This window comes from Diplotaxodon limnothrissa, linkage group LG20 (assembly GCF_057381915.1).
Source record: "Diplotaxodon limnothrissa isolate DT_005_m linkage group LG20, D_limnothrissa_male_GT1.1, whole genome shotgun sequence".
In the NCBI taxonomy this organism is placed as follows: Eukaryota; Metazoa; Chordata; class Actinopteri; order Cichliformes; family Cichlidae; genus Diplotaxodon; species Diplotaxodon limnothrissa.
This window is the reverse complement of record NC_140615.1, coordinates 32,012,398-32,026,659: the sequence shown is the minus strand read 5'-3', so window position 1 is coordinate 32,026,659 and position 14,262 is coordinate 32,012,398. Positions and strand designations below refer to the sequence as shown.

The 14,262-nt window shown below is 41.4% G+C and overlaps 3 protein-coding genes across 5 annotated transcripts in view; 1 reads left to right on the top strand and 2 right to left on the bottom strand.

Moving 5' to 3' along the window:
• The window catches only part of jph2 (junctophilin 2), a 31,737-nt gene extending 28,139 nt beyond the window's left edge, over nt 1-3,598 (top strand). Inside the window, exons 5-6 of one of the 2 annotated variants that reach the window (XM_085344183.1) lie at nt 940-1,040; nt 1,125-3,598. In XM_085344183.1, coding sequence (XP_085200309.1) covers nt 940-1,020 — 81 coding nt within the window. In that variant the 3' untranslated portion in view covers nt 1,021-1,040; nt 1,125-3,598. Of the gene's footprint in view, nt 1-939; nt 1,041-1,114 lie in introns of both variants that reach the window. The other variant, XM_085344184.1, reaches the window with a different exon arrangement.
• Nucleotides 3,599-3,950: 352 nt separating this feature from the next.
• LOC146611242 (tubulin alpha-1C chain-like) lies at nt 3,951-5,481 on the bottom strand. Of its 2 annotated transcripts, none has more exons than XM_085344185.1 (3): nt 5,262-5,481; nt 5,005-5,175; nt 3,951-4,966 (listed from the first exon to the last, which is right to left on the bottom strand). In XM_085344185.1, the coding sequence occupies exons 1-3, from the start codon at nt 5,380-5,382 to the stop codon at nt 3,951-3,953; spliced, it is 1,308 nt and encodes a 435-aa protein (XP_085200311.1). In that variant the 5' UTR covers nt 5,383-5,481. The 2 variants fall into 2 exon arrangements, with proteins under 2 accessions (XP_085200311.1, XP_085200312.1); XM_085344186.1 differs by having other exon boundaries at nt 3,951-4,925; nt 5,027-5,175.
• Nucleotides 5,482-10,938: 5,457 nt separating this feature from the next.
• On the bottom strand, nt 10,939-13,318 carry LOC146611241 (tubulin alpha-1C chain). Its single transcript, XM_085344110.1, has 4 exons — nt 13,225-13,318; nt 12,304-12,526; nt 12,070-12,218; nt 10,939-11,968 (listed from the first exon to the last, which is right to left on the bottom strand). The coding sequence occupies exons 1-4, from the start codon at nt 13,225-13,227 to the stop codon at nt 10,994-10,996; spliced, it is 1,350 nt and encodes a 449-aa protein (XP_085200236.1). The 5' UTR covers nt 13,228-13,318; the 3' UTR covers nt 10,939-10,993.
• Between the last annotated feature and the right edge of the window lie 944 nt (nt 13,319-14,262).

The window sequence follows — 14,262 nt, the reverse complement described above, 5'->3', positions numbered from 1 at the left end:
TCTATTTTTATAGTGTTTTTTGAATCTTCTGACAACTTTTTTTTTTTTAAGGAAATCAAATGTAAATTTGCATATCTAAGTTTTGATTTGTAGTCAGTACACTCAGTGTTGTACAGTTTAAGTTCATGTAGCATCATCATAATGAATAACTGACATTATATTTGATGTTGTATATGTCGCTTAAGATTTTTCCAAGTGATAACAGTAGAAGAAGAGGCAGGGGCTCTACTTTCTTTTTCCCCCCAACGTAGACATCAGGATACATTTTCTCAAAAATTTCTAAGAATTTTGCATTTTAAGTGGCATTTATGTTACATGTTGGTGTTTAACACCTCAAAACTGAGTAAGTTTCCATTTGTTTCTTGAATCTTTGCAGAATCACTTGCAACTTTAGAGAAAATAGTTGTAAGACTTATTTAATAATCAAATCATTATTATCAGCATTATCAAGGGTTCAATTATCAATATTTCTTTGAGTATTTTATTTTTTTAGCTCTACTTAGAAACTAATTTCTCTGATGACTCATTGTCCCCCTTTCATGTGGTAAGCTGATCCACGAAACCACTCTTTTGGACCTTGTATTTAATTGTGTGATTAACTTAGGCTTAGTTCTAAGGTTTTAATTGATATGAATTTATGAATTTTCTGAATTTGTTGTTTTATTTTTGTCTCATATTTCCTTAGCTTTTGACTTATGGCAAAAAGAAAAGTAATTTGGATTAATTTTAAGTTAACTTGCACATCCATGGAGGCATTTTACTCCTGGAAACCGTTCCTCCCATCAGGACACCGTAATGTACCCTTCTACATAACAGGACCACTGGGTCCCTTTACTGTTGGAGCTAAGGTTTAGGTTTTTCCTTTAATTTTTCACTCATCTCCAGTTTTGACTGGATCCGCTGTCCTTATTCTGCATTGAGTTCTTTTCCTTTTTTAAGGGCCCAAACACCATCATGATCTGCATGGTAATCCTGCTCAACATCGGCCTGGCCATTCTCTTCGTTCACATTTTGTCATGAGACATTTTCCACCTCCTCAGGTAATAAACACACCATCAAAATGTACTCAGAAGAGGCGATACAGTAAAAATAAACATGAATCCACTAATATCAGTTTGCTACAGGTTAACAGCAGTGTCAGAGAGAGATGGGCTTCCTCCTCCTCCTCAGTAAAGACCAGAGATCAAAGACAACACTGAGGAGGAACAGAAGCCTCACGCAGACCGCTGCAGCTCCTAGGATGGTTTTTGTTGATATGACTTCGTGAGGCTCTGCGAAGCTCCTCTCTTTCAAGAGGTTAGAGAAACTGAAGGACATTGAAGGGCTGGCACTGTTCAGTGCATCTAAAAATGATTTGTTTAGAGGAAAAAAAAAATTGGTGGGTGAATGGTAGGTTATGTCCCGGTGATGATGCTGAGGAAAGAAGGGTGGCACTCAAGAATTCAACTTTTTCACAGTGTGTCATGAGCGTGTCAACATTTTTGCAATATGGCTTTTAAATAAACACTTAATTGGCATTCAGACTATCTGGATCTCACAAGAGTGAATCAGGCACATAAGACAAACCCACCTAGATACGTTTTTAATCGCCAGACTGAATATTCTCTCTATAATGCCTTGAACTTGATTGTTTAGACACAAAAACTACAGCAGATGTGTGAAGGGTTTGGGCGTGATAACTGTTACTGTCAGGAGTAGGGATCTCGCGTGTGTTGAGTCTCATCAAGAAGCTCTCCGAGTGGTACTGTAAAAAAAAAAAAAAGGGGGTTTATTTACTGGCAACATTTTCAAAGCGTTGTGAGTTTCTGCAAAATCTTTGAGACTGTGGTGTACTACACTGTGAAGTTTTCAGTTTTCACTGGGATTTATGTGCATTTCCTGTCATTCTGCTGCTTTGCTTTGGGGAAGCTGATAAACCAAATAGAGAAGGGAAAATAAGAAGCTTATGAGTGCCGCTGCTGCTGCGTAGGTTCCTGTGGTGTCGTGCAATGCTGTTTAGCACCCAGGCAGCTTTAATACAGAGTTGTGCAAGTTTTGCAAGAGGAAAATGATGGCTGGAGTTTATCTAATTTGAAACTGTCCCTGTATGTTGTTGTAAGGTTGCTGGATCTACATAATTATCTTGCAGCAGGGAGTGGGTTGGGTTCATTCTTTTATGTGTCAGTGTAGAAAACTGTCCACTGCTTTATTTTCAGGGCCTGTTGTAAGATCAGCTTTTGTACACATGAGAACACTTTGTATGCATCTGTGTTTTTGTACCTTTTTTGAAGTGCACATCTTTACAGCATTCAAAATATTCTGTTGTAGGATTTTGGGGGGAGGGCTCATTAGTACAATCAGAAGTTGTAATCCTAAAATTTGTTTCCCAAATGAGTCAGATTACCTCATGTTTGTGAGATGGAGGAAAATAGAAAGATTCTTAACTCCATGTCTTATATTGAGAAGAAAGCTTTTATTTTCTTAACCCAGTTAGGATTTAAAAGGAACAGAGTTTTAGCTGCAGTTTTTTGTTGTTGTTTTTTTTGCCTTTGAGTTTGCAAATGTACACACAGACCACTAGTGAAAAAGTCTACAAGCATATAAAACTGTTTTGAAAGTAGTAAAAACCAGTTTAAGAAATTCCCCATTGTGGTTTACCTGTAATCTACCAATGATTCATACCAGTGTCAATGCAAATGTGGAAGCCACTTTATTTTTTCTGTTTTAGAGCAGAAATACAGCTGAAGTCAAATTAAAAACTTTTACACTTGTGAATCTTTTATTTTTGATGATCTGTAACAGCTCCCACTGTTAGCTTTGAGATTTTGAACGTACTCGTCATCATTCATTACCCTGAAGAAATCCAGTCTAGTAACAGAAGAAGAAAGTATTTTTAAACACCACCTGTCTGCCAGCATGAGACGCCCTCTGTCCCTGCCTTGCGCCACAGTGAATATCACACCCAATTTTAAACCAAGGCAACGTTTGGCCTTGGTGGTTCTCAGTCAGGCATGTCAAACCTCATCCGAATGGTAAATATGGGTGTAACAATCCTGAAATCTACACCAAAAATCAAACAGTGACAATAGATCATTGTACTGTCTATTTGGAAATTGTTCAGGTATGGAGAAAATGGACAAACATCAGAATAGAGGGGGTTCTGCCAGCAATAAAGACTTTTGTTTTTTGTTATTCCTTTCACATATAGTTCCTTATTACAGAGCACTGGACTGGAAAGTGAAAAATAAACTCAAACCAAGTCTTTTATTCTGTGATATTAAATGGAAAATGAATCAAACAGAATAGGTTTCCACTAAGATAACGCTATATGTAATGCAAGTGCCCTCACATACACACAACCTCTCCTCCTCTCTGGTGGGTTCTCTTTGTCTGGTTGCTGATGTCCTCACCTTTCGTACCAAAGACTTCTGTATTCTTCCCAATGTTCTGTTATAAAACTATAAATACACCTGTTTTGGTAAATTGAAAAAATAATTTAATGCCAGACCATGAACAGAATGTAGATTGAATAATCCAGCTCAAGATCTGAGCCAAAACTGAGGTGTGAATTGAGCCATGATCAAAGGAGAATTGTCACACTATTAATTGTGATATCACCATTCTAATGCCTCAGGTCAGGTAAAGTACCTGCAATAGTTTGAAATGTCAAGCACTTCAACATGGTGTTGAGTCAGCATGTGTGGAGCATCACTGCCCTCAAGTGACTAGAAAGGAGTATGAGTCCCCATGCTGGCAACATCCGTAAAGATAGATTAGGTCATGTTAAAAGTACACAGTGGATAAAAGTATTTGATTCCAGCCAAGACATAATTTTGTTTTTTGCTAAAACTGAATAATCTGAAAATTATAAAGAAATTCTACTATCCTGTAATTCATTAGCACAAATGGTGCGTTCAATTAAACTTTATGAAACTAGATGGTAGAGATTAAGAGAAGGAATATGCTAGCACTTAATACTCTTCTCCCTCATCGTCGTCTACCACGCTGTCAGCGCCCACCTCCTCATAATCCTTCTCCAGAGCTGCCATGTCCTCTCTGGCCTCGGAGAACTCTCCCTCCTCCATACCCTCACCCACGTACCAGTGAACAAAGGCACGCTTAGCGTACATCAGATCGAACTTGTGGTCGAGCCGAGCCCAGGCCTCTGCAATAGCAGTGGTGTTGCTCAGCATGCACACAGCCCTCTGGACCTTGGCCAGATCTCCACCAGGAACCACAGTGGGGGGCTGGTAGTTGATGCCAACCTTGAAACCAGTGGGGCACCAGTCCACAAACTGGATGGTGCGCTTGGTTTTGATGGCGGCAATGGCAGCATTGACATCTTTGGGCACCACGTCACCACGGAACAGCAGGCAGCAGGCCATGTACTTGCCATGGCGAGGGTCACATTTCACCATCTGATTGGCTGGCTCAAAGCAAGTATTTGTGATCTCAGCCACTGAGAGCTGCTCGTGGTAAGCCTTCTCTGCAGAGATGACTGGAGCATAGGTGGCCAGGGGGAAGTGGATACGGGGGTATGGCACCAAGTTGGTCTGGAACTCTGTCAGATCAACATTGAGGGCACCATCAAAGCGGAGGGAAGCAGTGATGGAGGACACAATCTGACCAATCAGCCTGTTCAGGTTGGTGTAAGTAGGACGCTCGATATCGAGGTTCCTACGGCAGATATCGTAGATGGCCTCGTTATCTACCATGAAGGCACAGTCAGAGTGCTCTAGGGTGGTGTGGGTGGTCAGGATGGAGTTGTAGGGCTCCACCACAGCAGTGGACACCTGGGGAGCTGGGTAGATGGAGAACTCCAGCTTGGACTTCTTGCCGTAGTCGACAGACAGACGCTCCATCAGCAGGGAGGTGAAACCAGAGCCGGTGCCACCGCCAAAGCTGTGGAACACCAGGAAGCCCTGAAGACCAGTGCACTGATCAGCCTGAGGACAGAGAGGAAGACATGACAACCAGGCATGAGTTACTTCATTCAATAATTTAATTCTTATATACATTTTATACTAGCTGCTTTGAATTCACCCACCAGTTTGCGGATCCTGTCCAGAACCAGGTCAATGATCTCTTTGCCGATGGTGTAATGTCCACGGGCGTAGTTATTGGCAGCATCCTCCTTGCCTGTGATCAGCTGCTCTGGGTGGAACAGCTGGCGGTAGGTACCGCTGCGCACCTCATCTATGCAAACAACATTACTTTAGTTTTGCTTTAAAGATGTTTTAATTTTCCTACATTAGTGTTCAGCGAGCGGTGATGACACTTACCGATGACAGTGGGCTCCAGGTCCACAAAAACAGCTCTGGGGACGTGCTTTCCAGAACAAGTCTCACTGAAGAAGGTGTTGAACGAATCGTCTCCTCCTCCAATGGTCTTGTCACTGGGCATCTGTCCGTCCGGCTGGATCCCATGTTCCAGGCAGTAAAGCTCCCAGCAGGCATTGCCGATCTGGACACCAGCCTGACCAACGTGCACTGAGATACACTCACGCTGTGGAAATGAGATGGAAAAGCCATTTATTTGGTGACCTCATTTTTGACTTATTATCCAAAAATTACATTGTTAGACCTGCTCTTCAACTAACGTAAAGTTACCTGGGGGAATATGGCTTCATGATTTAGGACTGTGATTTCAGCAATACTGGAATTTTAGTATAGAACATTAAAAATATTTAATCGTTCCATCAGTCAGCTATGTAATTTGTCCCTTGCAACAAATGAATCCCACTTGAGAGAATTCTTAACACTGTTAATGCTTTAGCGAGCCAAGTTGAACTTGAAGTCAGTTTTCACTGTCACTTGCATAGCTCTCTTAACCTAATTACATCGCAAAGGTAACTTATGCGGAAGTCAGGCCAGGTTATGTTTAGAGTTTTGGTTTAAGGGAAGTTGAATTCATCACTGATGTAATTTTTCTTCTGAAGTAACACCTTTTATACGCAACCTGTTAAACCACATCCTACCAACAAAGGACCAGTCACAGAAATTTGCCTGTATTCAGGAATGTCAGCTTTATTTTTTCTATCATTTGCATCTGATTTGAGAAGTCGCTGCTCAACTAATCCATTTTGGTGCAGAAGAGTCAAATGATGCACCAAACTTGCCTGTTGTGTAAGCACTCACAGACCCTGCAGAAGGATCATAACCACTGTCTGATAATAATCTCCGACTCTGACTTAGTTGGTTCTACAAAACCTAAAGCCTAAGGTTGGAGAACATGGTCTGTAGTACATCCTCCGGTCTCTCACTCTTCAGTAGTGACATCAGTTTTTGGTTTTGTCTCAGCTTTAACTTTCTTTAGACCCTCTTACATCAGAAACATTTTCGTCATAAATTAGCAGGTAGACACTGGAAAGAGATCACATCGATCACGGGAGAGAGACGGATAGATGGCAGCGTGTGCGCAACTTTTTGCGTATTTGGGGAGCGCACCCGCGCGCTATGGTCGCTGTGGCGAGAGCAATCTACAGGAGATGGCGACAGATTCAGGACGTTCAGAATGTGTGGGATCTTAAAAATTCCGCCCGCTATTTGCCGCTTCCGAAATCGCTACTCCAATTTACATAGCCTGTCCGCTACTCATGTGGTCACCTGAGGCCTTTTACGCTCTGAACTAACAACCCTTTAGAAATATGTCGCATGTGAGCCAGGACAAGACAATCGAGAACAAACAAGTGCACATCAGAGTTCAGCAAAGCAAACACAGCTGTAGACAATGAAAGACTTCTTTACAAAAAAGTAGCCCATACACGCCCAAAAACATTAAAGACATGAGAAGAAGAAGAAGAAGAAGAAGAAGAACAATTGAGCTTCAAGTGAGTTGGTTTGTTTGTAGTCTGCGGTCGCAGGTTCATAAAGGCCAGGATCCTTCAAAGAGTTGTTAGTCATGGGAATGCTTCAGCCTGAAAGCAGGATGACCTGTTGACAACTGGCTCAGTGCGCGCACAAGAAGCCGGAAACGGACACAAGCAAATAACTTGAATTTTGGATGTGTCCTGTCATATCGCACCAAAAATACAGTCAGGACAGCGTAGTCTGGTTAACAGTGTGAATTTTATCCTTTTAAAAATGAAATTGGTGTTGCTAAATCCTGCTGATACTTCCGGCTAATCTCAGTTAACGGTCTGCCACCTGATTATTGACTATTTCAGTAATGATTTTTGATTAAATCGACACTTAATAAGAGGAAAAAAATTTACTCACCATGTTTCCTGAAGTCAAGAAGTTTCAGAGCCGAAATGAGGAAAAAGAGGAGAAATTAGTTAATTCCTACAAACAGGCTTTTATGAATCCTGTGTAAGAGATAAATGACCAGCTCCTGCTACACGGTGGTTTTTATAACCCTAGATCCTCCGGAAACAGTCTGCTGGATCTGATTGGTTTGATGTCGCATGAGACCTGCGCCTATTGGTTAAAATGGACCAGACGGTAGGATGGAGATCTCTGCAGGTGCTTTCTTACGATTTCTTAAATATTTGTGGAGTACAACATGGTTTTAACAACTTATTAGGGCTATTTCATTATATGAAGAATGGATATGTTACACTTCCATATGAACATTTGGCTTTTATAGACTTCAGAATTATAAAGAAACATTATGAAGATCTAACATCTGGGCTTAATGGATCTGGTCACTTGCCACCTATTTGCAAAGAACACTGATTCGTCCAACCAGAAGGTTTTGCATTAAGTTGTCCAAGCGATGCAGGAACGGAAGAAAGGAGTCCTGATAGTGGGATCTGGAACTTCTATTCTCAGGTTTGTGTGCACCTCTACCTCAAACCTCAACTAAAAGCTCTGATCCAGAGCGGTTTTAAATAATAGCCTTGAGCCAGAGAAAAGTATGTTGGAAGTTGAGTAGCCACCAATCCTGGAATTTTGCTGATTTTTTTTTTTTTTTTTTTGTTCCAGGCTGACTTCAGCCACCTTCTCACTCCTCTTCTAACAGAGATACCCACAGCACGCAGGTGTGAAACTAAAGATGGGCAATAATACTGCCATTGTGGCTGTTGTTCAGGATTATGTGAAAAGGTTGGAAATTCAGTGGAAAGGTACTAATGATGCAGATTGGGGAATTGGGTTATTGCCTGGAAAAGAAGCTAGATGAGGTTGAAAAACAGCAACAAGGATGTGAGAAAACAGGTTATGGAAATCTCCTCATTTGCTGATTCAGGTATGTTTAAAAAGGTCTTTGTTCCCCATCATCTGAATGTTACCGATACACTTTCCAAACTATTTAAATAGGTTTTATGGTTGAAGGAACTTAAAATAAACATCTGCACTAAGTTACTCGAGTAAAAAGATATCAAAGCTCAGGTTTAGTGCTAATACAGTCATAAAGATCACTAGTATGACTGAAGACACTGATCCTACACTTTGTCTTTGGAGCTATAGTAAAAACAGTCATCCGTCAGCTCATGTAGCTTTAATGCATGATCTGGCAAGACAATCGAAAAATAAATAAAAATGGGGTGAGAAATTCTGCAGTGTGACTCCAACTTTTCTAGTATGTGGTGAATTAATTTAGCCACTTGAATGCTTGTAGTTAAGGATATATGTTCGTCAGATAGTTTAAAGTTACATTTGTTGTGTAGCCTGTAAATGTGGCCAAATTAGAAGTTTATTAAAGCCTCCTGCAGTAGACCTGCTGTTTTAAATGTAATGTAAATCCAACGGGTTTTTCTGCTTTGCATCTTTGTTTATAACCTCTCTTTTATGGATCTGTTACGTGACTACAAGTATAGCTTTGAACATCAGAGTTACATGTTTCTTTTATTTGTATTAATTTTTATTTCAATTAAGTTTACTTTCCACAGCGTATTGAGTCATTCTGTTTCATTTTTATTAATTGAAAATATTCAGTTTCACTGTTAGCTTTATATTTTAATGCGTATATAAACATTTTCAGGTTATGTAGACATCCTTGTCTCAATAAACTGATTTACAAATTTGACCTCATCAAAGACCAAAAATAAGATTTAGTGTTTATTTTTATTTTAGTTAATCTTGTAAGTGCATTATCATTTTAGTTAACCTTCTTTTTAGTTTGTATTTTTGTTTCAGTTCATTCTTTTTCTAACACCTAGTTTCAGTTTTTACTTCACTTTTAGTACCTATAATAACCTCCTGCACATAATGGACTTGAAACAGTAAATTGATGTGAGCCAAATCCACCCCTGTGAAAGCTGGGTTCCCGCCCAGTGCTTATGCTCTGGCACTGCCCCTGCATGAAGGGCTTCTCTCAACGCAGATGTCCTTGGCTGGTGGACGATCTAACTTATCAGGACATACGTGTGGAATCAGATTTTGGCCTCTTGTCAAGCAGGGGTGCACCGAGGGGAAGGAATGCCAGGTGGCAGGGTGCTGTTGCCATTATTGACAGCATGAAATTTCCTGCATGATGATGAATCAATTACTGTATAACCTACATTTTGGTTACCCCACATTCTGCCTTTAGGCCTCTTTTTGGTGACGTTACACGTCCACTTCACAGGTTTAATAAGAAATAAGTTGTATGAGGCTGCTGACATTCAGTTTTCTATACTTAACAATATTTCATCTCTTACAGTTCCTGACAAACTTATATTGCAGTGTCGGGGATATACATGACAGTATAAAAGGAAATAATGCACCATTTTATTAGAAAAATATTAAAGTCCAAAAAGCTAAAATTGCCATTGGAATTCATCTTTTAAATCCTTTCTATTACTTGGAGTCTCTGAAATCTGGGCTATTTTCTGCTTTTCTATTTTTTATTTCTCATCCATCCTATAGAACTACTGGAGGTATGAGCAGAGGTGGCAGCAGACAATATGAACGGGGGCATTTTGCTGAAGTCACTTTGTTATTCCATTAAAAATAAATAATCATCATAAAAAAAGATTCATGTTTTAAACCTTATACACAGAAAAATATAGGCAAAGTTATGAGAGGGCAAACATATCTGTCTCAGATTACATACGGAGACAAAGCTGGAGACAAATGGGAGAGAATGTTTTTCCACAGTACACCACTCACTAAAACATTTGACTGTGCTCACAGTATCCTCGACACATTTACATTTTGTTTTGCAATTTTCAAACAGTCCTGCTTTAAAAATAGCTGTATGACCTGATGAATGGCACCTTTATTGTTTTATAGATGTGAGGGGTACTTCAAAGTCTGACCCATCTGCTCATTGTCCTCATCAGTCATGGTGGTTAACACGATTCACCGTAAACTGTAATTAAACTGAGCTCACACTGCAACAACTTATCAGTTACATGATTGTTTAAGTTTCATTACAAAACTGTATGAACTGGCATAACTTATAGTTGAGGTGTATCGGTAGGATTCAGCTGAGGTGCACAGTGACTTGTGGGCATAAGCCTGGACTGCCACTTCAGTAATGAGAAGCACTGTACCTCACAGGGAAATGAACACCTCCAAATCATGAACTGAAATGGATAAAACAAGTGGAGCACTAACAACGTGAGTGTGGATCAGCTTCAACATGTTGATTCAGAACATCTGTGGAGCATCACTGCCCCCAAGTGACTAGACTTTAATCAGTTTTACTTTCAAACACTGTTAGTAACCACACAAGAAACCTGTTAGATTATATTAAACCACAGTGGGTCTTGCAGGGTTTGGGATGTAGAGCCTCTACAGATGGATGCTGATGAGATTAAAAATGTGAAATCAAGTTATGAGATCTTTATTAAGTGGGGAATTTTGAAAGGTTAACATTATGATTGTTCTGACCTAAAAGAAAGGATCAACCCTTTGTGTGATGGATGGGCTTTGCAGATTTTTGGCTTCTAAAGTGGTGCGTACCAGAAAGTATTACAGCATCATGTGAGCACTTTAATTCCACACAAGTTAGATTAAGCTCTAATAACTGAAATTCTAAATTTGATATCCAGTGCCCTTTATAGTATTTTAAAAAGAAAAGACAAATTGCAGTCATTGAACAAACTTTATTTATGACAGAAATAAATGGCACAGGACCATTAAGTCATTTAATACTCTTCTCCCTCATCATCCTCTCCCAAGCTATCAGTTCCCACCTCCTCATAATCCTTCTCCAGAGCTGCCATGTCCTCTCTGGCCTCGGAGAACTCTCCCTCCTCCATACCCTCACCCACGTACCAGTGAACAAAGGCACGCTTAGCGTACATCAGATCGAACTTGTGGTCGAGGCGAGCCCAGGCCTCTGCAATAGCAGTGGTGTTGCTCAGCATGCACACAGCCCTCTGGACCTTGGCCAGATCTCCACCAGGAACCACAGTGGGGGGCTGGTAGTTGATGCCAACCTTGAAACCAGTGGGGCACCAGTCCACAAACTGGATGGTGCGTTTGGTTTTGATGGCGGCAATGGCAACGTTGACATCTTTGGGCACCACATCACCACGGTACAAAAGGCAGCAGGCCATGTACTTGCCGTGACGAGGGTCACATTTCACCAACTGATTGGCTGGCTCAAAGCAAGCGTTTGTGATCTCAGATACAGTTAGCTGCTCGTGGTAAGCCTTCTCTGCAGAGATGACTGGAGCATAGGTGGCCAGGGGGAAGTGGATACGGGGGTATGGCACCAAGTTGGTCTGGAACTCTGTCAGATCAACATTGAGGGCACCATCAAAGCGGAGGGAAGCAGTGATGGAGGACACAATCTGACTGATCAGCCTGTTCAGGTTTGTGTAAGTAGGACGCTCGATATCGAGGTTCCTACGGCAGATATCGTAGATGGCCTCGTTATCTACCATGAAGGCACAGTCAGAGTGCTCTAGGGTGGTGTGGGTGGTCAGGATGGAGTTGTAGGGCTCCACCACAGCGGTGGACACCTGGGGAGCTGGGTAGATGGAGAACTCCAGCTTGGACTTCTTGCCGTAGTCGACAGACAAACGCTCCATCAGCAGGGAGGTGAAACCAGAGCCGGTGCCACCGCCGAAGCTGTGAAACACCAGGAAGCCCTGAAGACCAGTGCACTGATCAGCCTGAGGACAGAGGGGAAGACATGACAACCAGGCATGAGTTACTTCATTCAATAATTTAATTCGTATATACATTTTATACTAGCTGCTTTGAATTCACCCACCAGTTTGCGGATCCTGTCCAGAACCAGGTCAATGATCTCTTTGCCGATGGTGTAATGTCCACGGGCGTAGTTATTGGCAGCATCCTCCTTGCCTGTGATCAGCTGCTCAGGGTGGAACAGCTGGCGGTAGGTACCACTGCGCACCTCATCTATGCAAACAACATTACTTTAGTTTTGCTTCAAAGATTTTTTTAAATTTTCCTACATTGTTCAGCGAGCGGTGATGACACTTACCGATGACAGTGGGCTCCAGGTCCACAAAAACAGCTCTGGGGACGTGCTTTCCAGCTCCAGTCTCGCTGAAGAAGGTGTTGAAGGAATCATCTCCTCCTCCAATGGTCTTGTCACTGGGCATCTGTCCGTCCGGCTGGATCCCATGTTCCAGGCAGTAAAGCTCCCAGCAGGCATTGCCGATCTGGACACCAGCCTGACCAACGTGCACCGAGATACACTCACGCTGTGGAGAGGGGGGGAAAAAAAAGTAGTCATTCATTTGTCATCCATTCTATTTTTTTAATCCCAATAGTAGCTGAAAGCTACTCATCACATGTTGAGGCCGTCTCTGGAACTAATGTGAGAAATGAGGAAGAAGAAAATAAATAAGGCTCTTTGTTAGCAGTGGGATGCCACAGTCATGACTCCCCTGAGGCTGATAACATCTGAGCCCTTTAGAAATATCACATGTACATCAAGCAAAGCAACAAGCAAATCTTTTGTGTCGAGAACAAACATTTTCACATCAAACCAAACAAAAGACAAAAAAACCCCATAAAACTTTAAGTGAGCTGCTTCTGTTTGCTGAGTCTGTGGCTTCAACTTCACAAAGGCCGGGCCTCTTCAGAGAGGCGCTAATCAGAGGAATGCTGCAGGCTGACCTTTGCCAACTAGGTCAATGTGCGCATGAGAAGCCGGAAACAGACAGACGGGGCAGAACTTGAATTTGGGCTGTGCCTCGTCACGCTACACCAAAAATACACTAAATGTCTGTTGAACACTGGGGTTGGTTAGCAGCCTGAAATGATAACTTCTTATAGCTATTAAAGTAACGACTGAACTTAACGACCCTTTCAGCTGATTTGAATTACCGGCTACCACGTGATATAACTTCAGTTTGAACTTAATTGTAGGAAAAGACAAAAAAAACTTGACACTCACCATGTTTCCTTGCGTTGATAAGTTTCAGGATTAAAATGAGGACTAGGAAGCGAGAAAAACGTTAGCTCCCACAAATAGGCCTTTATGAGTCCCGTGTAAGAGGCAACTGACGCGTTGCCTCTGGGCGGGGCGTTTTATACTCGCTCACCCGCCGGAAACGCTCCGCTGAATCTGATTGGGTCACGTCACACGAGCCCTATTCCTATTGGTTAGATTGTAAGCGTCACGTTCAGCCTGACACGGCACAAACTTTTCAGGAAGGTGAGGCAATCCCAGCTGCCAGCAGTGTGTTTCAGGCAGGAACTGTGCTTTTTTTCCCCCAGTGATTTCACATTTAAGTTTTTATTGTCTGTTTTCACTCATACTTTACAGCATCTACCAAATATGATCGGATACATTGTAAGAGAAAGACATGGCAATTAAAGTAAACAGAGAAAAAGATATGTTTTCACGAGGAAAAAAACTTTTTAAACCCCTATTTGGAAGCAAATTAAGATTTTAGGCGGTTTTTTAATATAACTGGTGATTCTATACGTGCCGGTTTTATGTACAAGTGCCTGGAGGAGATTCATCCCGGCTACAGAATGGTGAGACTTGCATCTTGGAGGGTGGGATATACCTTGAGTTCCCCAGTCCTGCTTTATTTAGTTAAATGACATTCAGTGAGTATTATAAGCACAATATAGAGTGTTGGGAGAAGTATTCAAATAAAGAAAATGACACTTAGAAATCCACTCCAATAGACTCCCTCAAAAATAAGGGCAGCATTATTGTCAGCAAAATTTAAAAAAAAAAACAAAAAAAAACCTTTTGTAAGAAAAGAAACTTGTCATCACATATGACATTATTACTTAACCAGACCTGAATCATTTTGGTGCTGCGGGCTTGTTTTTAAATATCTGTGTACCTCTAAACAATGTCGATTTATGTCTCCCAACCTGGTGCTCGGGGTCCAAAGAGTCACAAGCAAGATTTATTTATAGAACACATTTCAAAACAGCAGCTTATTCTTCTTTCCACAAAACCAGAAGCCTGAAA